At 39.8% G+C, this 23,547-nt stretch overlaps 1 protein-coding gene across 1 annotated transcript in view; it reads left to right on the forward strand.

Moving 5' to 3' along the window:
• The window catches only part of KLHL1 (kelch like family member 1), a 221,030-nt gene that overhangs the window by 70,044 nt on the left and 127,439 nt on the right, over window positions 1-23,547 (forward strand). The window contains exon 3 of the mRNA XM_048934404.1: window positions 11,151-11,287. Within this exon, the coding sequence (XP_048790361.1) occupies window positions 11,151-11,287 (137 nt within the window). The remainder of the gene's footprint in view (window positions 1-11,150; window positions 11,288-23,547) is intronic.

Below are 23,547 nucleotides of genomic sequence, written 5' to 3' on the forward strand. Positions count from 1 at the left end.
CTTCCTTGCCTTACCAGCAGATGAGAGAGAGCAGGGAGGCACCAACTTGTATCTTGCCTTCAAAGGATACAGTGGTATCATCTCCCAGTCTTCCATAGCAAACTGGAGTTATTTGGTCACATGCTATATCTTCCACCAGTAAATAGTCCTGAGCACTGTCTTCTGAAGGTACACAGCTCCAAGGAAACACTTTCAAATGTAAAATTGTCCACACAGTGATGTTGATTGTAACACAGCAACACCCATATCTCATCTCCTAGTGTCTTATCACAAGAAATACCTCAGAAAGCAAGCTTTGAGTCAGAAAGAAGGATTCATACATCCAGTTGTCCCTGCAGAGCACTGTGCCTATTCTGCAAGGGCAGCTGGGGAGGTAGGAAAATTGCTGGACAGGTGTGCCTGCTCCTCCTCCCCCCTAGGCAGGGACCTTTTGCCATTGCCCCCTGTCCCTCGATTCATCACCATTCTTATTAGGGGTAAGAGAAGACAGGGGGTTCACTGTAGCAGGAACAGTGTCTGCCTGCTGGTTCCCCTGTTAGCAAGGCATTAGGGGGTGAAGTGCTTCATGTGGATCCTCAACTGGCTGCCAAGATTTCAGGGACTGGAACCACCAATCAGTCTCCCTCTCACATTCCCCAGTGCTCCTCAGCCTCTCCACCTCCTCCTTCAGGTCAGCCACTGAGCAAACTAAATCATTCAGCTGGTTGCATCTTACACAAGTGCTGTCTCCGACACCCTGCACTGCAAAGACCAGGTTCTGGCACTCACTACAGCCATAGACCTGTGCACTAGCATCTTGTTGTCTGTCTCTGTCTGGGTCTCTACATTTTCTTGGCGGCAGCCTTTTTTTATGTGTGCGCATGGGATAATTTTCCTAGCAGTAGCCTTCTGCCGGGGTGCAGCCACAGCAAACCAGCACTATTAGGGTAGCCGTAATGGGGTGTGACTGATCTGCTCTGCCCTGTACTGGCAGTGCTGGCTCTGCTCATGCTGTGTTACCAGCCCGTTAACAGCTGCCCCTGCATTCTACACTGTACAGTGATACAACAAGTCTCCTCACTATACAGTCATGTGAATGAGTGGCAAACGGTTGCTCTGTGTCTCAATAGATCACAGTAGCTCTAGAACACACACCCCCACTTGTGGAGAAGAAACCCAGCCTTACCCACTGCCACCGATGCCTCCTCTCTGTGCAGTCACGTGTGGTAACTTTTAAATTGTCCTGAACCACTGATTGAGCACTGGGGAAAGGAGTCACGGCCTGAACTACTGATTGAGCACCTGGAGAAAGGACCTGGCAGCCCTGGGAGCACAGATGAAAGTGATTCAGCTGTGTGACTGGAAGGAGTGGAGCCTGGCTGCATCTCTCTTAGACCTCATTTAGGGGCTGACTGGTACTGGGGAAGGATCTCTGGTTGGAGATCCCTTCCTGGTGGAGTTTTCTTTGTGAGCCTGGATCTTTGGAGATGGGTGAGCATTTTTTCTTTGTGATACCATTCTATTTGTGCTGGTCCCTCTTCTGCTGCGCTCCTTTATTGTCCTTTTACTGCCCTGACCTTTCTGACTGTTACAGGAAGTAAGAGGTCTTCAGAAAAAATGTGAAGAGCAGTGTTCAGCTACCTAATCTCTTTTGAGGTACCTTGAAGTAAACTGCCTGGCTTTCATCATATAATCCAGGAAGTTCAAGGTTTTTATAGTTCTGCACCAGCACCATACAGATAACTTGGGCAGCCTGCAGTATCCAAAGTTGGCACATGACCCAAATGTTTCCCTTCACAAATTGAGTGGTTTAAAGACAAACAGAATGATTTAGAGAATAAAAGTAAAAATAAGTAATTGCATGTAGAGAATAAAATTAAAAATAAGTAATTACATGTATATATGTGTGTGTATGTATATATAGGAATTAAATTAATTATGACAACTTTGCAGAGAACAGAGAGATGACGAAGTAAGCCATAGAGAAATAACATAAGTCTGAGAAGGGATTGAAGATCAAAAATGAGAGTATAACCAAACTGAGCTATATGGAGAAATGAGTTATGGAGATTATATATAATATGGATATTATATTATAATAATTATGTCATATTGTTTCATTTTCCTAAAATAGAGTTTGAGAGTAGAAGACGAGGATGACAAATAAACCTAAAAAGAATTTAGTATTTAAACAGCCATTATTCTAAAAATTTCACAGACCTTCTCTGTACTTTCATCAAACCTAATCTCCATGTTTCTGACAGTTCTTATAATTCAAAGGAGCTGAGATAGGACTTGACTTTCTCCTGAAAGCCTTTTCATTGTTTTTCTTTTGGAGTTAATAGGGAATAAGTAATTGGATAGTAATAGGACAAGGAGGAATGGTTTTAAACTGAGACAGGGAAGGCTTGGGTTAGATATTGGGAGGAAGTTTTTCACACAGAGGGTGGTGACAAGGAGGTTGTGGATGCCCACTCCCTGGAGGCATTCAAGGCCAGGCTGGAGGTGGCTCTGGGCAGCCTGGTCTAGTGGTTGGTGACCCTTCACATAGCAGGGGGGTTGAAACTGGACTTTCTTCATTGTGGTCCTTTTCAATCCAGGTGATTCTGTATTCCATGATTCTATGAAGTCATTGAGCCATCCAGTAGAGGATCATAGTTGATTGTGTTGTCTTTGTTTTCTTGAATGTTCTTCAGAATGAAAATACTGACCTCTGCGTTGTATTTGCATCATAACAAATCTTACCTGCTCTTGTCTTCATCACTGTGACACTTTGTCTCACCTGTTTCCAAATTTTGAGAAGTTGCTTGGATTCATATTTGTCTTCTCTCACTCTGTTCAAACATCAGAGTTCTATTTGCTGATTACAATAACCGATAGCTGTAAAATTGACGCAGGGACATGAACTGACACTTCCAAAATGTTCTGGACAATATATTTTGTTTTCAAATCTGGCAGCTGAGACTTGTGTATTGCTTGAACTAGCTGTTAAACAAAAAAAAGCAACTAAAGCTGTTACAGACAACATCACAGTGGAAACACTAATGACAGATCCGCATAAAAATACTGAAAGGACTGTGGCAGCAATGGCTGTAAAACGGTGTTCCATTTTGCACTCTACAAGAGAGATGCTTGTACAAGCCTTAGTATTTATACTTATATCTGACAAAATGTACTGAACGGGTCAGACTGTCAATCATTTTTTTTCTTTACCAAATGCATACCTTAAATCATATTCTGTGAGCTTTGAATGTACAGAATCGTGTGCATGTGTATATGTGTAATCTTGAAGGAGCCAAACGCTTGCTGAATATACATATGTATTATATATGAAGACGGTGAGCCTGAGATACTCAACTGATGAGTGCTAGGAGAGGCTTCACCTGAGTCAGAGAAAGGGTATATGAAAGAAAGGATTTCACTGACTATTTGCACAATTTCACTCTTGGCAGTAGGGGATGTGCATCTATTATTGCAATAATGGATAAATTGCTTTTCAGAGTTCTTCACATGACTAGGCAATTTTGATCTTGAGAGTGCGTCTGACATGGGCGTCTGACTATTCTGACTGTGCTAATGGGTCTGCAGGGTTGCTGTGGTCGTGTCCCAGCGGAAGGCTACTGCCAGGAAAAATGTGGAGACCCAGACAGAGGTCCCCTGCATTCGTAAGAGGAAGGCTGCAGCCAAGAAGAGTGTGGAGACTCAGACTGAGGTCTCAAAACAGCATGCTAGCATACAGGTTGCTGGCTGCAATGAGTGCCAGAGTCTGGCCCTTGAAGTGCCAGGCGATGGAGGCAGCGCCTTTGTACAGTGTGACCAGATAAATGACCTACTCAGTCTGGTGGCCTGCCTGAGGGAGGAGGTGGAGAGGTTGAGGACCATCAAGGACTGTGAAAAGGAAACTGGTGGTGCCAGGCCCTATCGGCCCCGAGGTCCCAGCATGCACCTGGGGCTCCCTATGGTGCATGTGGCCCCCGGTCACCTTGCAAACAGCTGATAGAGAGGAATTGGCAGACAGACTGTGCTCCTGATACAGTGAGCCCTCAGTCCTCTCCTACCCCTAGCAATACTAATGAAGAACTAGGGGGTGTGGGACTGTGTCAAAACCACTGTAACTCTATCCCAAAAAGGCAAGGTGATATCCACTGCACAGTGGTGGAGCCTCTGCCCTGTTGTTGCTGAGCAGGGCAAAGCAGTTTGAGAGAGAAGGATGGGTGGAAACAGGTACCAACTCAGCGATGTGGGCATCTTACCACCTGACCATGCTCAGTTCCCCAGCTGCCTCTGCGAAATAGATTTGAGGCCCTGGAACCTGAGGGAGAGGTGTGTGCAAGTGTGGGAGGGAGGCCCACCTGTGAGAGTGCCTCAGGGGAAGCGGTCACCCCCCTGCCTCAAGACTTCCTCCACGCAGAAGGACAGAAGGGTGGTTGTCATAGGCAACTCCCTGCTGCAAGGAACCGAAGGCCCTATATGTTGGCCTGACCCTACCCGCAGAGAGGTGTGCTGCCTCCCTGGGGCATGGGCCAGGGATGTTGCTAGTAGACTTCCTAGATTGATCTGCTCTTCTGACTACTATCCACTATTGATAGTACAGGCTGGCAGTGAAGGAGTTAGTGAAAAAGCCGGAAGATGACTTGAGGGGACTGGGGAGGGTAGTTGAAGGAACAGGTGTGCAGGTGGTTATTACATCTGTACCTTCAATGGCAGGGAAGGTTACTGGGATGAGCTTAAAAAAACAGCTCTTGAACAAATGGCTTAGGAGTTGGTGCAAACACAGGAGTTTTGGTTTTTTTGATCATGGGGCAATTTACTTGGCACCTGGCATGATGGCTGCAAATGGAAGCAGCCTGTCTCCACGGGGAAGGAGGGTTCTAGCCGAGGAACTGGCGGGACTTATTGACAAGTATTTAAACTAGGTATGATGGGGGAAGGGGACAAAATGAGGACCACTGGGACTGAGGGGGCAGTTTGAGGCTCAAAACAGAACTTGATGGGTGGAGACGATGGAGTTCAAAGGCTTGGAGAAGGGTGGGGAGATGCTGCTTCTCTTAAGTGCCTGTATACTAATGCGCATAGCATGGAAAATAAACAGCGATGTTGTGATCTCATTGTGTTCACGGAGATGTGGTGGGACAGCTCACATGACTGGAATGTTGTCATGGATGGCTATGTGCTTTTTAGGAAAGATCGGCTGGCGAGGCGGGCTGGTGGAGTTGCTCTTTATGTGAGAGAGCAGCTAGAATGTATTGAACTCCACTTGGGGGAGAGTGATGTAGCAGTGGAGAGTTTGTGGGTGAGAATCAAGGGGCAGACTGGTAAGGGTGACGCTGTTGTGGGTGTGTACTACAGGCGCCCTGATCAGGATGAGGAGGTTGATGAGGCCTTCCATAAGCAACTGGATGTAGTGTCATGTTCCCAGGCGCTGGTGCTTTTGGGGGATTTCAGTTATCCAGATATTTGCTGGACAACCAACATGGCCAGGCACACATGGTCCAGACTGTTCTTGCAGTGCGTTGAAGACAACTTTCTGATGCAGGTAGTGGAGGAATCGATACGGGGGAGGGGTGTTACTGGACCTTATTCTCACCAACAAGGAAGGACTTGTTAAGGAAGTAAAGGTTGGGGGCAGCTTGGGTTGTAGATGGTGGAGTTTGCAATCCTGTGTGGAAGAAACAAAGCAAAAATTAGTATTGCTACCCTGGACTTCAGGATCCCTTCCTGATCTCTTCCGGGACCTACTTGGAGCTATCCCGTGGGTGTTGGGTGTTAGAAGGTAAGGGGGCCTCTAAGAGCTGGTCAGCATTTAAACAACTCTTCTTCCATGCTCAGGATCAGTGTGTTCCTGTGAGCAAGAAATCGGGAAATGGAGGCAGGAGACCTGTGTGGATGAGCAAGGAGCTCATGTGCAAGCTCAAAGGAAAGAAGAAGGTCCTTAAAATGTGGGAAAAGGGTCTGACCACTTGGGAAGAATATAGGAATGTAGTCAGGGCCTGCAGGGATGCGACAAGGAAGGCTAAAGCCTGCCTGGAATTGAATCTGGCTGAAGTGATGAAGGATAATAAAAAAGGCTTTTTTTAAGTATGTTAACAGCAAAAGGAAAACTAGAGAGAATGTGGGCCCCTTACTAATTGAGGGGGATGTTCTGGTAACGGGGGATGCTGAGAAGGTAGAGATACTGAATGCCTTCTTTACTTCCATCTTCAGTGAAAAGGCTCTCCCTCAGGTTTCCCACACCCTGGAGGTTCGTGAGAGGGTCTGGGGAATGGGAGACTTCCCTTTAGTCAGGGAAGAGGTGGTGCGTGAACGCCTAGGCAGTACTAAGGTCCACAAGTCCATGGGACCTGATGGGGTGCATCCATGTGTGCTGAGGGAGCTGGCGGAGGTCATTGCTGAACCTCTCTCTATCATCTTTGAGAGATCTTGGATAATGGGGGAGGTCCCTGAAGACTGGAGGATAGCCAGTGTCACTCTTGTCTTCAAAAAGGGCAAGAAGGAAGACCCGGGTAATTACAGGCCTGTCAGCCTCACCTCTGTCCCTGGAAAGGTGATGGAACAGCTTGTGCTGGATGTCATCTCCAGACAACTGGAAGAGAAGGGGGTTATCAGGAGTAGTCAGCATGGGTTCACCAAGGGGAGGTCGTGCTCGACCAACCTGGTGGCCTTCTATGATGTTGTCACATGCTGGGTGGATGGGGGAAGAGCGGTAGATGTAGTCTACCTTGATTTCAGCAAGGCATTTGATACTGTCTCCCACAATATCCTTATAACAAAGCTGAGGAAGTGTGGGATAGATGAGTGGACAGTGAGGTGGGTTGAGAACTGGCTGACTGGCAGAGCGCAGAGGATCGTCGTTGGCGGTGCAGAGTCTGGCTGGAAACCTGTAACCAGTGGTGTCCCCCAGGGGTCAGTGCTGGGTCTGGTCTTGTTCAACATCTTCATCAATGACCTTGATAAGGGGATAGTGGCCACCCTCAGCAAGTTTGCTGATGATATGAAGTTGGGAGGATTGGCTGACACACCTGAAGGCTGTGCTGCCATTCAGCGAGACCTGGACAGGCTGGAGAGCTGGGCAGTAAGAAACCGAATGAGGTTCAACAAAAGCAAGTGTAGAGTCTTACACCTAGGGAGGAATAATTGCATGCACCAATACAGGCTGGAGGATGAGCTGCTGGAGAGGAGCTCTGTAGAGAGGGACCTGGGCGTCCTGGTGGATGACAGGTTGGCCATGAGCCAGCAGTGTGCCCTTGTGGCCAAGAGGGCCAATGGCTTACTGGGGTGCATTAAAAAGAGCGTGGCCAGCAGGTCAAGGGAGGTGATCCTCCCCCTTTACTCTGCCCTGGTAAGGCCTCATCTGGAGTACTGTGTCCAGTTCTGGGCTCCCCAGTACAAAAAAGACAGGGATCTCTTGGAAGGAGTCCAGCAGAGGGCCACAAAGATGGTGAAGGGCCTGGAGCATCTCCCCTATGAAAAAAGGCTGAGTGAACTGGGTCTATTTAGCCTTGAGAAAAGATGACTGAGAGGGAACCTGATCCAGGTCTATAAATATCTAAGGTGTGGGGGCCATAGTGGTGAGGCCAGTCTCTTTTCAGTGGTGAGTGGAGACAGGACAAGGGGCAATGGACATAAGCTGCAGCATAGGAAGTTCTGCACGAATGTGCACAAGAACTTCTTTACAGTGAGGTGACGGAGCACTGAAACAGGCTGCCCAGGGAGGTGGTGGAGTCTCCTTCTCTGGAGATATTCAAGTCTCGCCTGGATGCCTACCTGTGTGACCTGCTGTAGGGAACCTGCTTTGGCAGGGGGGTTGGACTCGATGATCTCTAGAGGTTCCTTCCAACCCCTACAATTCTGTGATTCTGATGTGGGCGTCTGAGGGCTTCTTCAAGAATTACAGTGCACCACTATCAGCGAAGGGTAACCCATGTTAGCTGGTATCCTGCGTAGAGCAACAAATGATATTGTAAGTGATTGCTTTTTCAACTACTGTATGATCTCGTGTTATACATGTTAGAGAAATCTCTGCTTATGAGTTTTTGACGTACTCTCTGAGGTACTACTCAGTTGGCATTAAAGTATCATTCGAGCTTACTTAAATAATCTAAGTGACCTGGTGGGTTTGTTTTTCTTTCAGTTAATAAATATGCCGTGAATTTGAAGGGCTTCTGTATTAGAGGGTGACCTGAAAACTTGTGAATATTGAAATTAAATATCATTTATTAAAACTGAAATAGAATCTGTTATGGTAGGAAAAATTGCAACTGCACATACCGATGATATATTCGAAAACAAATAAGGAAAAAAAAAAAAAGAAAAAGAAAAAAAGATTAATTTAGGGATTTTGAGACCTTTACTACAACTTAGCATGGAGAAAATCTTTCTTGGTCTACCAATTTTTTTTGTAGCCAGGAGTTACCTACTGTTATTCACTAAGATGAAAGTGCATATTATGTATTCTGACTGACAGACCATCAGTTGAAAACAGACAACATCCTCAGACATCTGATGGATGGGTAAAAATCCCTTTAAGCCAAGATTTAGGAGTATTATAGAACCTTTTGAGATACAAAAAGCGGCAGGTCATTACAAATTAATTGTAAGTGCTTTGATTTTTATTTTTTTTATTTTTTTTTTATTTTTATTTATTTTATTTTTTTTTTACTTTTTCCCTCTCAGCACTAGATATTCTTGGAGCATGGGATTTACAAAAGCTGTCAACTTTTCTGAATTAGATGTAATTAGCAAGTTTCTTTCACTTCAGTTTAGCCTTTGAAACAATTGCCAAGGAAAAACATTATGTCTAGAAATCAATTCACTCTTTGATTTTATTCTATTGATGGAATAGCTGTTTTATTATTTATATGGAGTAGTGAGTAATAGACAATTAAAAATAATAATAATAATAGTAATAACTGTTCAAAAATGTGTCTTGCTTGTTTAGGTGAGCAGTTATCTCACAGGTTATTTCTGTTCATCTAAACTGTTTTCCTTAATAAATAAGGTACTAAAGACTTGACATTTGTGTATATATTTTTTAGGATTTTTCAGTTTGGACTGAATCTTGTCTGGTTATGTGTTCATCTGAATTGAATGTTCTTTTGCTGTGGCAGTCCATTAAGATAATTTAGAATGTATTTACCCAGATGTTGTAGGTGCATAGGTGATACGGCAGTAGAGATTGAGCCTTCCTGCTAACATCTCATTGCTGTGTGACAGATGGCAGCAGAGGGGCAATCTGACAAAAGAGCATGGAAATGGATGTGTGTCTGAAGCAAAGGTGTGTTGTTGAATTCCGCCATGTGGAAATGATGACACTCACTGAGTTTGATTGAACATTTTTTGAGGCAAAACTGTGTATGTGAGCACAGTGAGGCAGCGGATGGTGCGTTTTAGCAACAGCAGCAGCAATAAGAAAAATGAGTTACATTCCAGATGGCCATGTACAGCTGGCACACCATGAGATGAAGAGCATCTTCATCAGTGCATCCATATGAATTGGCTAATTGTGATTACTGTGCTGAAAATAGTGTTCTGCAGTAGTGTTATTGTGCTCTTCATATCTGTTGTAGTTTCTATGGAAATATTATGTAAATAGGAGGCATTATTTTCAGAGTAACCTATGTAAACATGAGCTTTTTATGCATTAGAAGCTTCTAAATTTCATGATTGCCAGAGTTGAGTATACCATCAGGAGAGATTAAACTATCAAAATTAGTCATTTCCCATAATTTGAGCCAAGGTAAAAATCATATATATAATATCAAGCTGCTCTACTTGTAGGTAAAATATAGTAGCTTAAAGCACTGAAGTTAATTAAAACTGTCATATTTTACTTTTCTAGTGAGTTGAGCTAAGAGAGCCAAAGCAATCAGTTATTACACTGGTTGATGAGTGTTAAGTTGTTATTTTGTTGTTTTTTACTTTCTCTTTTTTTTTCTTTTTTTTTTTTTTTTAGCTCATACAAAATCATTAACTGTATAAAATGATGATAAATATAATCACTGCCTACAAGTTTCTTGGTTGTGATTCCTGTGTTGCTAATCAGTGTTTTATATATTATAATTTCAAATAAAGTCAGAAAGCAGGCAGTACACTATATATAGCTGTAGTTTGCTTCTAATAATCTGTGGATGTTTATTCCTAACAAATTCATACTATTACTGTTTGAGCTTGTTTAGCTTGGAGAATTGAAGGCTCTGGGGGGACATCACTGCAGCCTTCCAGTACTTGAAGGGAACATATAAGCAGGATCAGCTTTTTAGACAGTCTGATAATTATAGGACAAGGGGGAATGATTTGGGGAAATCTTTTAAAGAGGGAAGACTTAGGTTAGATGTTAGAAAAGAACATCTTTGCTCATGGGTGATGAGCTGTTGACAGACTGCCCAGAGAAGTTGTGTATGCCTTACCCCAGGAGCCATTTAAGACCAGGTTGATTGGAGCCCTGGGCAGACAGATTTTGTGGGTTGCAGCTTTGCCCATGGCAGAAGAGTTGGAGCTCAATAATTTCTAAGGTCCTTCTAGTCTAAGCCGTTCTGTGATTCTACAAATGTTATTTAAAAGAATGTATGAACTTATGACGTTAAAATGGTAAATGTACGTGTTGCTTGTCATGATTCTGACAAATTTTCAAAAAAGTATGCACATTTTGCAGGTATTGTGAAATTATTTTCCTTTTTATGTTTATTAACTTGAACAAAAAAGCAACATCTTTGCATTATCATGGTGTGTTTTTTTTTTTTTAATTTATTCAATAGCTGTTTATAGTCTTTGTGAAGATCGAAAGCTCTTGTGAAGTTGCATACTGTTTCTAAAGTTTATCAAAAGTAAGCCCAATATAGGGTACTTCTGGTATAAGACACTTGTTTCTCTTTTTTCTTTGAAACGGGGAGGTTATCTTACTGACAGTAAGGTCATTTGCATGACAGAAGACATCATAAAAATTGAAAGCTAATGTCTATGTCATTTTTATATGCTTATGTTAACGTGCCTCTTGGCTCATATCACAGGAAGCAGAATCAAACTGGAATTAAATGTCATGCTGTATTTTATTGCTTATGTTTTTGTTATGTATTGATCCTGCTAATTTATAATAAAAATTTTAATAATTAAGAGTTTGAAAATCTGGAATTTTGAAGACATGTATGAACACTAGCTTTTAACTTTTTTTTCAGACTTGTTCTTAGTTCTGTCTCTGACTACTTTGCTGCCATGTTTACAAGTGATGTTTGTGAAGCCAAGCAAGAAGAGATCAAAATGGAAGGCATTGACCCTAATGCATTATGGGATCTTGTTCAGTTTGCATATACAGGTACTGTAATGCATGTGTTGTGCTTCCTGCATTCAAAGATGCTGATATGTTTATATTGATGGTTTTATGTGCTGCATGCAAATGAATTAAATTTATATTCTAAACTTTTTTTTAACAAACATCAGTCACTGAAAACAATTACCAATTCTAGGGCTAAATTCTAACATTCTGTTATACCTAATCTATTAAATATGTTGGGCATATAAGCACATGAGAACAGTCTAGAAAATGATATCTCTTAATTTAGAAATACATGTAGAAGAGTGCCTCGTTATGTGTAGGATTCAGATTTCATGTCATCATTGAAGGAATGCCTATATTTTTGAAGATTACATTATATTGCTATTTTGGTCTAATTTCAGTTTACATACTCATATGGATCTTTTGAAAGTTTCTCGTTAAGATCTGGATGTTGTGATTCACTTTCAATATTATAAGCTGATACTTGATTGTATAATGTTTCTGAATAGCTTGTAACTGAGAGTTAATAACTCAGAACTTTCTTCTGAATAGATGTTATGCTTTAATGCATAATAAACTTTTCTTTATCTTTCTTAAACAAGCTTTTATGCACAATGTATCTGAAGTGAATTAATATTGAAGAATACTAAGGTCACAAAATAATTTAAAGATAAGAGGTACCAACAAGATTTGTAGTCTGAATTTGTCTCGCGTTGCATATAAATCATGCTATTATAAAACACAAGGTACTTTCTGTTTCCTCAAAGACATCCTTATATTGTTTAAATTAAGCATTTGATTTTAACTTGAATTTTAAATGGGTGGTGCATAACCTTTAGTTTTAATCCTGTCTAAATAATAATTTAATCATAAGATGCTCTTGGCTTTGAAATATTTGATCAGGATATGTGCTGTTTATTTTATTACATATTAAGTGTTTTTTACTTTCTTAATAGGAACAAAGAACAAGAAACAAACATAATCTAAGTTTAAAAATGTTCTTTTTTGGGAATCATGTTTCAGAAGCTCAGATAATAGGAATGTCAGACCTTCAAAGGACAGTGTCTACTGCATTTAATTTTAGATTTGCTGTTCAGAACAGTGTGTCATCCACGAGATCTCAAGCTAGGGACCCATGAAATGAACAAAATGTAAGCACTTGTCATCAAGCATGAGAAAGATGCAGTCACATTACTAGGTGTGAGTGTAAAATGAATAGAACAGGAATACTGAGGTAATATCACGAATACCTTTGGACAGAATAGAAAAAAAAAAAAATTACAGGTAACAGTATATCATTCTGTAAGTGCATTAGAGGTGGAGGAAGATGAATGACAGTGTTGCTCCAGTGGGAGCAAAACTCTGGAAATACTGAAGTACAGTGTGGCTCTCTTGCCTCAGATTTCACTGAAAAGATCTCAAACTCAAAGCATAGTTCAGAAACAGCAAATCATAAAAATTAGGCATAGGTTAAGATTATTTTAAGAAAAGAATGAGGAAAAGGAAGGAAACAAAACTTAACTTTTCAAAATTAATGAGGCTGTCTTAGAACTTTATTGGTTACCTTTGGAACTGTGAAGAATAGATGTGGTAACAAAAAAGTAGAAAAGAGCTAAGTTATTCTACTTCCTGCATAAGGTATTCAGTTGCTTCATTCACCTTGACTTCTCTCTGCAAAATGTTGTATTCTGTTTTTCACATGAGCTGTGTAACATGGAGCTTTCATATTGTGGCCAGGTGGTTAAGGACCAGCTTTCACAAATGGGTGAAAAAAGATATTCACAGTAAGTTTAATGTTTTCCAATTTCCCTTGTGTGAATTTGCATCCTTAATAATAAGGCCCAAACTACCTTAAAAATAGCAGCATTATGTAACATTGTAACATCACCTTGAAGAACTGGCGATTAAGATGGTCACAGAGATCTCTAACTTCTAACACCTGCACTGGTAACACACCATCATCCTTTTAGCTCTAACCCATTCTGGAGACAAAATAAGACTCTGAAGGTGTCTGCTGAAGTGTATGCTTTAAAAATAAATTTCACAAATAATTGATGATCAAAAGGAGTGATGACATTTATATTGCATGCTAGAGGAGAACATGTTTTTGATTCCATAGAATCTTCAGATTTTGGTTACCCTGTCATCCATTCCTGCTCCATCAGCTTCTTTGTTCTGACTTATTCTCAGCTTTTGCACTTATTTTTTGAAATGCTTGTTAGACTCGTTGTTTCTCTGCTTTATTTCTCTTCATCAGGCATCTTGACCAACTTCAAAACTTCCTTGCTATTTTTCTTCTTTCTTAAAATTTGGTATTTTTTTGTGCTAATGGATATATGTGGGAATACTTGAACTCCTAGAGGGTCTGGACAAGAGAGTCCATAAATGGTTCATTAAATTTTGATTTTTCAACAAGTCTCACATCTATATATCTATTTCTGTTGGGTGCATATAGAATTTGTTAATTGTATTAAATATTATTAATTCTACAGTTTGCCCAAGGAGCAAGTTACAATTGTCTTGAAAATATGCATTCTGAAACATTTAATTTCATGTATAGTTGCTGCTGTTTTAGGAAGACTTTCCCCAAGGATGACTGAACACTTCACTAAAATATATGTGAACATGGGCTTGTTTGCAAAACTTTAGAAGCAAAGAGTATTATTACATTGCAAATATTTTTTAACTGTGATTTTTAAAAGTGAACCATTTTATATTATATTAGCTAACTATTTTTAGCAAGTCTCTGAATTTATGATCTGGCCCAAAACAGAGGCTTCTACATACTGCATTTAGAGAGGGAGAAAACAAGAGTTTTCAAATCCAAAACCAAAACAGTGTTAATAAAAATGTCAGAGAAAGTTAATAGATCGTATGTGTTTTGAAATCAAGGTTATTTTCCTGTACTTATCCAAAACTTACATTAGAATTTAATTATATTTATGTAAACAAAAGTCTGATCAGAAATTTTTCACACTATTAAAGATAATATTTTGCTAAGATAATACTAGCTTCTATAAGCATTTCTATTGTCTTGGCAGCTTGTTTCTTAAATACTTTGAGCAAACTATATTTTAAGTTTTTATTTTGAAGGAAAATTGTTCACTTTTCATCCTATTAAAAAACTAGAGTAACAAAATACTGTGCTTTTTTCTTATTTAATAATCTAAAAAGTTTTCCATTAGATCCTAACAATTTTCACTTTTACTTCTATTTAGATAAGTACATAAGGTATGCATTTATACAATTATACATGTATTTATATATGAATATCTTATGTATATATGCTTCAAATATTTTTGCAGTTAAAAAAAAAAAAAAAAAAAAAAAAGACCATGACAGGGAAAAAACAAACAAAAAACCTTCTCTGCTAGCCTACGAAATAAAAGCTATATTAATTTTCAGAGTGTTTATTTTTCTTTTTCATGGTGAAGTTGTGTTCCTTTAATTATTATATACAATGTCTTGAATGTATACATAGAATAAAAACAAATGTGTTCTCTTTGTCAATTGTGTGAAGCCAGGATTATATCTAATTTGCAAAGGAAAGTGAATATTTTAAACTCTAATCAAATTGTGGAAGGGGTTGCCATCTGTGAGGAATTGACACATTAAATAAAGCTAATGTTTCAAATTCAATCATGTTTTTGAGACTGTACATGAGTAAAGTTGGGCAAATGCTTAAGGTACAATGTTCACTTAATTTTATTTGTTTTGTTTATAGCTGTGTTGTTTATCTTTTAAAATAGGCAGCATTTGCAGACTTCTTTTTTTTTCTTCTTAAACAGGTACTATTCTATTAAAGAAATTGCCTGTAATAACATGAAATACTTCATACATTATGTTGCTCTTTCTCTACCTCTGAATAAGTAGAAGACTGAGTCCTGACACACTGTGAAACTGGACTGTGTTCACTCATGTATGCAAATAGACTTGTAAATAATTTGCAAGGTGAAATTACATGGCGGCCAGCAGAGTGTTAAGTCCTGTACAGTCTTGATAAGAGCTGCTCCTAAATAAAGGCACATGTCCATCTAGAAGGAGTAAAAGGAAAACAAGAAAATTAGTCTTCCAAAGTTGTATGGTAAAGAGTATTAAAGTTTCTATGAAGAAGCAACATTACTAATTAAAAAAAAAAAAAAGGTATGCTAGATGCATCAGTAAAACACAATTTGATTAAAACTGAAAACTTGGGATATCCTAAAACACGTTATAAAGGCTGTTAGAGGGCTTTGATTTTCTTTTTACACTGTTGTTTGTTTGTTTTACATAAACGAGTTATAACTGAAGAATTTGATTTTATAAAAAGATCAGTTACTGTATTGTTTTATCTGAAATAATACACTTAGAAAGCCTTTTAATTAACTAAATAATAATGTACTTGCAATTTGTATAATTAAAACTGTGTGTATTGTGTAGGTCTATTAGAAGCACACTGTCATTTCTTACTGCTTTCTCTTAATATCAATTACGCATTCTTCAGTATCAGCATTAGCTTTTAGTTAGATTTTATTTTGAAGGCTCTTTAGTGGATGGCCTTTCAAATGTCCTATCTGACTGTTAAATCTAATCACACACGCAGGAGAGACAATAGGGATAGCAAAAAAGAAACTACCTTGGAGCACAGGAGCCTTTAGGTTTTCTTAAGACAGAATACATTTTAAGCGGATATCCCAAGAAGGTTGGTTGGTTTGTTTGTTTTATGAATGGAAACTGCTTCCTAAATGAATAAAGGCTGCAAAGGATACTTAGCATAGTTTTGGCACATGCCTTTTATAGTCTTCAAAGATATTTCTTCACATGATCCAAAAGTTGTCACAGCCACAGGATCATTCTTCAACATGCAATTTGAATGTTTCTGCCATGGTTTGGAGGACAGCAGAGTTCAATGTGAAACACAGGCCATTTCAATCCACTTATCCTTATTGTGTGGAATTTCCCTCTAACAAGTTTAACTTAATAGGCATTATTGAAGACTCAAATAAATAATTACAGATTCCTAGGTGATAATAATAGCTTGCTTGCAGTGTTATAAACTAATCCACTCTAGGAGATACTCATTGTAATGAGATCTGGATTTATCCCTGATACTGTACATATCCTGTAGATCACTGCCTCTGGTTATATGTCATAGAGGGTGGTATAAATCTCTAATAAACATTTGTATATAGATCACCTGTGAAGTTATCTTTGGGAAACTAAAACTTGTCATTAACTAATTTTTAGGAGTCATTGACAGAAAAAAGAATTGCAAATATCCAGAGCAGAATTGTTCATCAGAATTTTTCCAATTCAGGAAGTGGAGTTCTGGTAGTAACTTGCAAAGTCATGTTTGAGATTGTCTGTCTGTGAATGTTCTGCATTGACTACATCCAAGATCCTTTGTTCCAGCTACATTTCTTCCCAGTTCTGGAAGAAACGATAATGTTCACATTTCCATATAGTGTTCCTTGTTATGTTCTTACTTAAGCATCACTAAAGCCTAAGTGCAACACCAAGGAGCATTTCTGGATGGCATAGTTAGCTATACTTTTTATATGTATAATGACAGAATCTTCCAGAGTCCCTCACTATAGAGTTGTCGGACTTGATTGTCATCCTCCTCTGTCTCTGGATGTGACCATGCTTGTAATTCAGTACTGTCCCACACTTAATGTCATTCAAGTTACAGACTTTCACTTAGTTCATGTCTGTGAGAAAGATCATCATAGAATTAATGAGAGAATGATTTTCTCCTTTATCTTTTTTTTTCCTGCTCTAGGGGTCCTGTGTCCAGCTGGACCAGGAATCTTCCATTCCTGTAAATGAGAAATTAAGTCCTTGCTCTATATGTACACAATAAAACAAATAGAATATTCCATTAAGAAACAGTATTTGCAACTGTGTATAAGGAACCAGTTGTATTCTCATTATTTTGGCACAGCTCTTGCTTGGAAGAGAGCTCTGAACTGGATATTCATAAATCTTGAGCATTCAGAATGATTGAGCTTGTTATAGGCAGCTATAGCTAGTGACCGTGTCTCTTTGTGTTGTGGTACAGCCTGCTACTCGTAAGATGTCAGAAAAAATTCAGACCGTCCTTAGAGTAGCAATGAGCAGACTGCACAGAAGAGTTTGAGTGCGTTGCAGTGTCTTTGTTTTACAAACCTACCCTTGTTCTGTTCATAGTTAATCATTTGTGAAGAGAAAATGAACCAAGTATTGCACGTTAAAACTGACTGAATAGTGAGATAGTTCCTTTCAGTCAAGTGCCATACCTCTTCTTTGTCACCTGTTGCCTGCCATGCTTCTTCCTAAGCAGACAAGTGATCAGTCAAGCTGATGTTATGTGGGCTGCCTCTTTCAAATGCTTCTTTCTGAAGTTCTTACAGTGGTGATGTGAGCTCAAACCCATCCTCTTAAGATTACCTGACTAGCTGTGAATCCAGAGTTCTGAAGGAAAGGAAAAACTGCAGGAAAATCACAATGGTATTTTGTGAAAGATCTCTCACCTTTCGTGTATTTATCTGCACCTGTCCCTGAGCTGTAAAATATACCTTCATTCCCTTTCCATTCTGTGTCCATCACACAATTATTGTTCTAAAATGTACCTACAGAATGTAATGATACTATAAAATTCACTTCTCCCAGCAATGGAATCCAGCTCAAAGCAAAGTAGGCCATATGAAGTGCTCAAGCAAAAATCTTCTGTTGACAGCTGATGCTACCATCTCTGTTAGCTTTTGTTCTTTAAACGTGTATTTGAATTGCTTTGTGTTGCCATGGCAGAAGCTGCCAAATTATTGCCTGAAAAGCTGAAAATCTTACTCTGGTAGAGGTGAGTATTCCTGCGTCTGAGCCAGCTTGAGACAGGTGGAGGATAAAGTACTGCACCTTCAAATCAAATCTGCTAGCTGAACCTTGTTGCCCTTGATACCTTTCTTCTTTTTTTTTTTTTTTTTTTTTCCTTTCCAGAGCTCAGTGCTTGATTATGGTTAGTGTAACAGAGTTTATATCTCATGGAGATATAGATATGAAAAGATATTAACTGTGTATTGTGTGGTTTTGTTTGTAGGAAAATGAACAGTAGACCATTTGGGATACTTCTGGAAAGGTGTGCAATAGACTGGAAGCCAGGTGTTGTGCAGTTCTGTTCATACCACTTCCAAGAAGTGACTCATGGAATGAAATATACCTGCTGTATATAGGAAGAATATATATAGGAACAATTTTATTTTTTTTTCTTCCTTCCTTCCCCCCCCTTTTTGTGTGACACAATGAGCAGGATTTACAGCCTTAAAACAAACTTAAGTACTGAAGTTCACTGCCTAAAGAGAGATGAAATAAACTAAGTCTATCTGAAGTTAGCTTTTGGGAATAATTCTTGAAATACCCTAACAGGGGACTAACATCCCTTGTTACGCCATAAATTGTGCTACGGCTACGTGTCCTACCTCTGGCGGCTCAAGCATTGTGGCCTGAGTTACCTGAGGAGTCTTCTTTTTTCTACTAGGAACTATAAAATCTTCCAAGTTCCATGTTGTCATTGGTAATCTGTCAATAACTCTTACCCTTTTTTGGGTTTTTTGGGGTAATTTTGAAATTTTTGATTGTCCTTCAACTGTTTCCATAGCTGAATGAGGACATGATTGGGCTGGCAATCAATTTTCACAAATTGAACCCCAGCCCAGATTAAGTAATTAAACATTTTTTTAGGGGAGGATACCCATATGGATCCCTATTATGGAGTTTGTACAGTTGGTCTCCTAGCTTTACGTACTGGAAGAACTTCTGCCTCTTCCAATGTTCAAATATTGCACCTGGTCCACAGGCACTCTGTCTTCCCCAGATCAGCTACCAGCTGGGCAGCCTGCTGGACCACTGACTCTGAGGTTACTACAGGGTTCAATACAGACACTAGAGTCCCATACAGATGGGAAGGGACCTGCTGCAGGATCAGGTCTCCCATACTTGCTGAGAATCTTACTATACCTGGGCTTTCAAATGTATCCTCATATATCTCCTCTTTTATACCCAGTTCACAAATGTAATTGGAGGACCCTGTTGTAACGGCACATCTGATTTATTAGGCCAGACCATACGGCATGCTGCCATCAACTAATCTATTATGGAATGGTTTTCATTGATGTGTTGGACGCCAGTGTATAGCCTTTGCCTAAGGGCAGGGTGCACAGTCATAGTTGCCAATTTAGAGATTTCTGGCCCACTGACCACAACACTTTCCACCCCTGAATCCCATAATCTTAATAGCCAAGTTGGCACACCTTCTCTAAGCTTTTCTTGGAACTGTTGTACTAGGTCCATTAATTCTGTTGCCATATATGGATGGGCAGTCACACGTAAATGAGTTTGGGCCGGAGGACACTGATCAGGGGCACCCCTGCTGGTCTATCTTGATTTTTCTGTTGTTTTTTTTTTTGACTTCTTATAGGACAAATCTCCAAGGGATCCATTGCAAGCAGAGCATCAATATCTGATTTAGAAGTTTCGTGTTCTGGATCAATCAGGTCCATTGATTCAGGAACCTGGTTATTATCTATTAAAATGTTATGGACCTGCCCTACTGGAAAATTGAGGGTTGTTTTCTTTCCCCGTCAGAATTTGGAGTTCTTGCTCTGATTTTTCTATGTAGTCTTACAATAACCAATTTTCATTTTCTAAGGTAATGGCTCTCATGTTGCCCTGATTTAAAGCATTTAGCAGTGGCTATGCCACCGTAGAAGCAGCTAGCTGTCATTCTTTTGTAACCATATCTTTGCTTAATCCATGAAAATAGTCTTCCATGCAGAATAAGGAAATACTTCCCATAACACACAATGGACGCCATTTTTCAATTATGGGTGCCAATTCATAATAAGGGGATCCCAGAAATCCTGAGATCTGTCCAGGGATTGTTTTGTCTAGGGGGGTAACGTTCTCCTCCCTGACCCATTTATAGATATTCCAAAGAAAAGACATTATATTTATTTATTTATTTATAGCATATTTGGCCTGCCTGGCTCACCAAGTGTACAATCAACAAATATGCAGAGTAGTGTGGTTAAGTTGGTATTTTACAGACCACATAACTAGAAGGATTATCATGGTGTAAAGAGATAACAAAAAAAATAAATGAAAATGCTCACCCATATCTTAGGTTCACAGAAAAACTCCAAAGGGACGAATCTCCAGAAAGAAATCTAGTGGCAGTCAGCCGTTAAATGGGGGTCAGGGAGAGGTGGAGCCAGGCTCCACCCCTTCCAGTCACACAGATGAATTACCTTCACCTGTGCTCCCATGGCTGACTCAGTGCTTGCCTCAGGTGATCAATCAGAGGTTCAGGCCATGATTCAACAGTTCCCATACATAAAAGAAACAAAACCAAAAACAACAAAAAAAGTGTTGACTGAATTTTCACTGATGCAAAACGCAGAACTGTAAGGAAGTAAACACAAAATAACATAGAATGCCCATCTTCCTCCCTTGCAGCTGATGACTGTGGTCTGCAAATAATAGTTAATAGAAATAGAAAAGTTAGATCAGGAAAAGCCTCTGCAAAAACAAAATACTGTCTCTCATTATTTCTATTCTGGAAACAACCTCACCTTTATAAAAGATATAGGAGATGATACAGTGTAGAATGTACATTTTAAGACATGGGCCAAAATCAAAACGTTATTATACACTTCAGAAAACAGTGGAAATTAATGTTCTACTAGAGGGAGATTACTTCTTATTGCATACTCCCTTGACTGCTCTTCATGGATGCATATAAGTGATTACTGCACATTATATCAATGCCAAGAATTGACAGTGACAGAGCATATGAAAATCAGAATTGGACCCAAAGAGTGTTGAAAAAGGTGCAAAGCATTTCCAGGCATTTTATAATCTTATCCCTAATGATTCCATGACTCCATCATTGTGTACTTGGGAGCAGGTGGACTGAATTTATATCATCCAACATAAGTAACAACAGTGACTCAGCAAGTCAAATGAAGGTGATTGATAGCACGAAATAGCCACTCCTAAGGATCAAGTAATCTCCTTGCAAAGTGGATGACTAAAACAGAGCAGATGAATACTGGTCTAAAACCTCATGTTTCTCTCAATTGACTATAAAATTAAATCTAAAAAGTTTAGCTCTGACAGCTACTGGGCTGATGAGATTTAGTAAAATTAATTCTAAGAAATGTCAAAAAGGTCCATAATAGCAATGTGAAGTGTAGCATATTTTTCATAACCTCTTTTTTCACTGGAATTTGATCCTGTTGCAAAAAAAGCACCTTCCTTTTGTAACTATAATTGAAAGCAATACTGTTTGAAATCTCAGTAAGTACTATCTTTATGCCATTTTCTGATTTTGCGTAAAAAAAATCGATGGACCTAATAATATAGGCCTTACCAAGACTGGACATCACGGTTAACTGATGGAAATAATGATATTCATAAACTTCAAAAATGCAACAAAACTGACGAAGTCACATGAAAGTGAAAGGTTAAAATAAAAACACTTAGAAGAATTAGTTCTACCCTTTGTTTCATATTCCTTGACGTTTCCCATGTCTTCTTCTGTATATCTTCACTCACAGAGTGTCTGAATGCATGAATGGATCAATGTACAGATTCATTATTGCAGAATCATAGAATCATAAAATGGATTGGGTTGGAAGGGATCTTTAAGATCACCTAGTTCCAACCCCCTGCTGTAGGCAGGGACACCTCCCACTAGACCCGATTGCTCGAAGTCCCATCCTGCTTTGCAGCATCTGAGGCACGGACTCAGATGTGAACGGTCCGTATCATTTATTACAGTTCTCACATCCACTATATACAGTCTCAAGTTTTCTCTTATAACTTCCTCTCCCCTCTTCCCCTTCCCCCCGCTTTACATGTCAACAAAACATTCCACAAACAAACACTACTTAACTGTACCTGCAAGCTCTTATCCAATCAGTCATGAGTCACTCCTTGCCAGTGTGCCAGAATGCTTCCAGAGAGGGGACATCCATGACCTGACTGGGTAACCCGTTCCAGTGTCTCACCACTCTCACAGTAAATAATTTTATAATTTAATATCCAATCTAAATCTACCCTCCCTCTTAAAAACATTTTTCCCTGTCCTGTTGCTATCTGCCCTTATAAAAAGTCCTTCCCCAGCTTTCCTGAAAACTAAATTACTGTGTACATGAAATAAAATGATATTACCATATGTTATGGATCTAGAGTACAATTTTTTGCTCATATACAGAGCAAGTGAGCAGTACATACAGCTTGATTCCACCATATTCCTATTGGCACATATTCATCACTAGCTCTGGAAGTCTGAATCTGTGGCTAACACGCTAACCTTATTGGTAGCTTTATCAAGTATAGCTGTTGATGGATCCTTCTTCCTTTATCTAAAGAAGGTGTCATGATCACAGGATTTGATCATCCTGCTTTGAGACTTCAAGTACCCGCTGCTCTACAATGCAAGTGAGCTGATTGGTGACATCAGGATTGGAGGCTTCCTGGGCAATGGACTTGATGGTTGGACTGTTCCATAGATGAGGAACTGGTGGCAAGGTAGTTAAAGGGTGGTGATGGCAGTGTCTGTGTGGAATCTGCTGACAAGTCCCTCAGGAGTCAGTACTGGGACTGATGCTTTTTATTATCTCTTACCAATGATATGGACAGTATGGATCAAGTGCACCCTCAGCAAGGTCATGGATTACATGAAGCTGTGTGGTATGGTCAACATGTCTGAGGGACAGGATGCCATCCAGAGAGACCTAGACAGGCTTGAGCAGTGGGTCCAGGTAAACTTCATGAGGTTCATCAAATCCAAGTACAGGATCTCACACCTGAGTTGTGGCAACCCCTGCTATTAGGACAAGCTGAAGGATATAAGGACAGAGAACAGCACTGCCAAAAAGATCTTGAGGGTACTGGTGGATAACAAGCTGGGCACAAGCCAGCAATGCACCCTCTTAGCCCAGAAAGCCAAGCTCGGGCTGCATCAAAAGAAGCGTGATCAGCAGGTTAACAGAAGTGATCTTGCCCCTCTGCTCTGTGCTGGTGAGACTTAACCTAGACTTAACCTCTCCTGTGAGGACAGGCTGGAAGAGCTGGGGCTGTTTAGCCTGGAGAGGAGAAGGGAAGGCTCAGGGAGACCTAATAGTAGCCTTTCAGTATCTAAACAGAGACTATAAAAAAGAAAGGGACAGACTCTTTAGGGGGGGTGGGAGGGGTCCTGTGGTGATAGTACAAGGTGAAATGATTTCAAACTATAATAGGGGAGATTTAGACTGGATGTAAGGAAGTATTTTTTTTTATTT

Source organism: Lagopus muta, chromosome 1 (assembly GCF_023343835.1).
Source record: "Lagopus muta isolate bLagMut1 chromosome 1, bLagMut1 primary, whole genome shotgun sequence".
NCBI lineage: Eukaryota > Metazoa > Chordata > Aves > Galliformes > Phasianidae > Lagopus > Lagopus muta.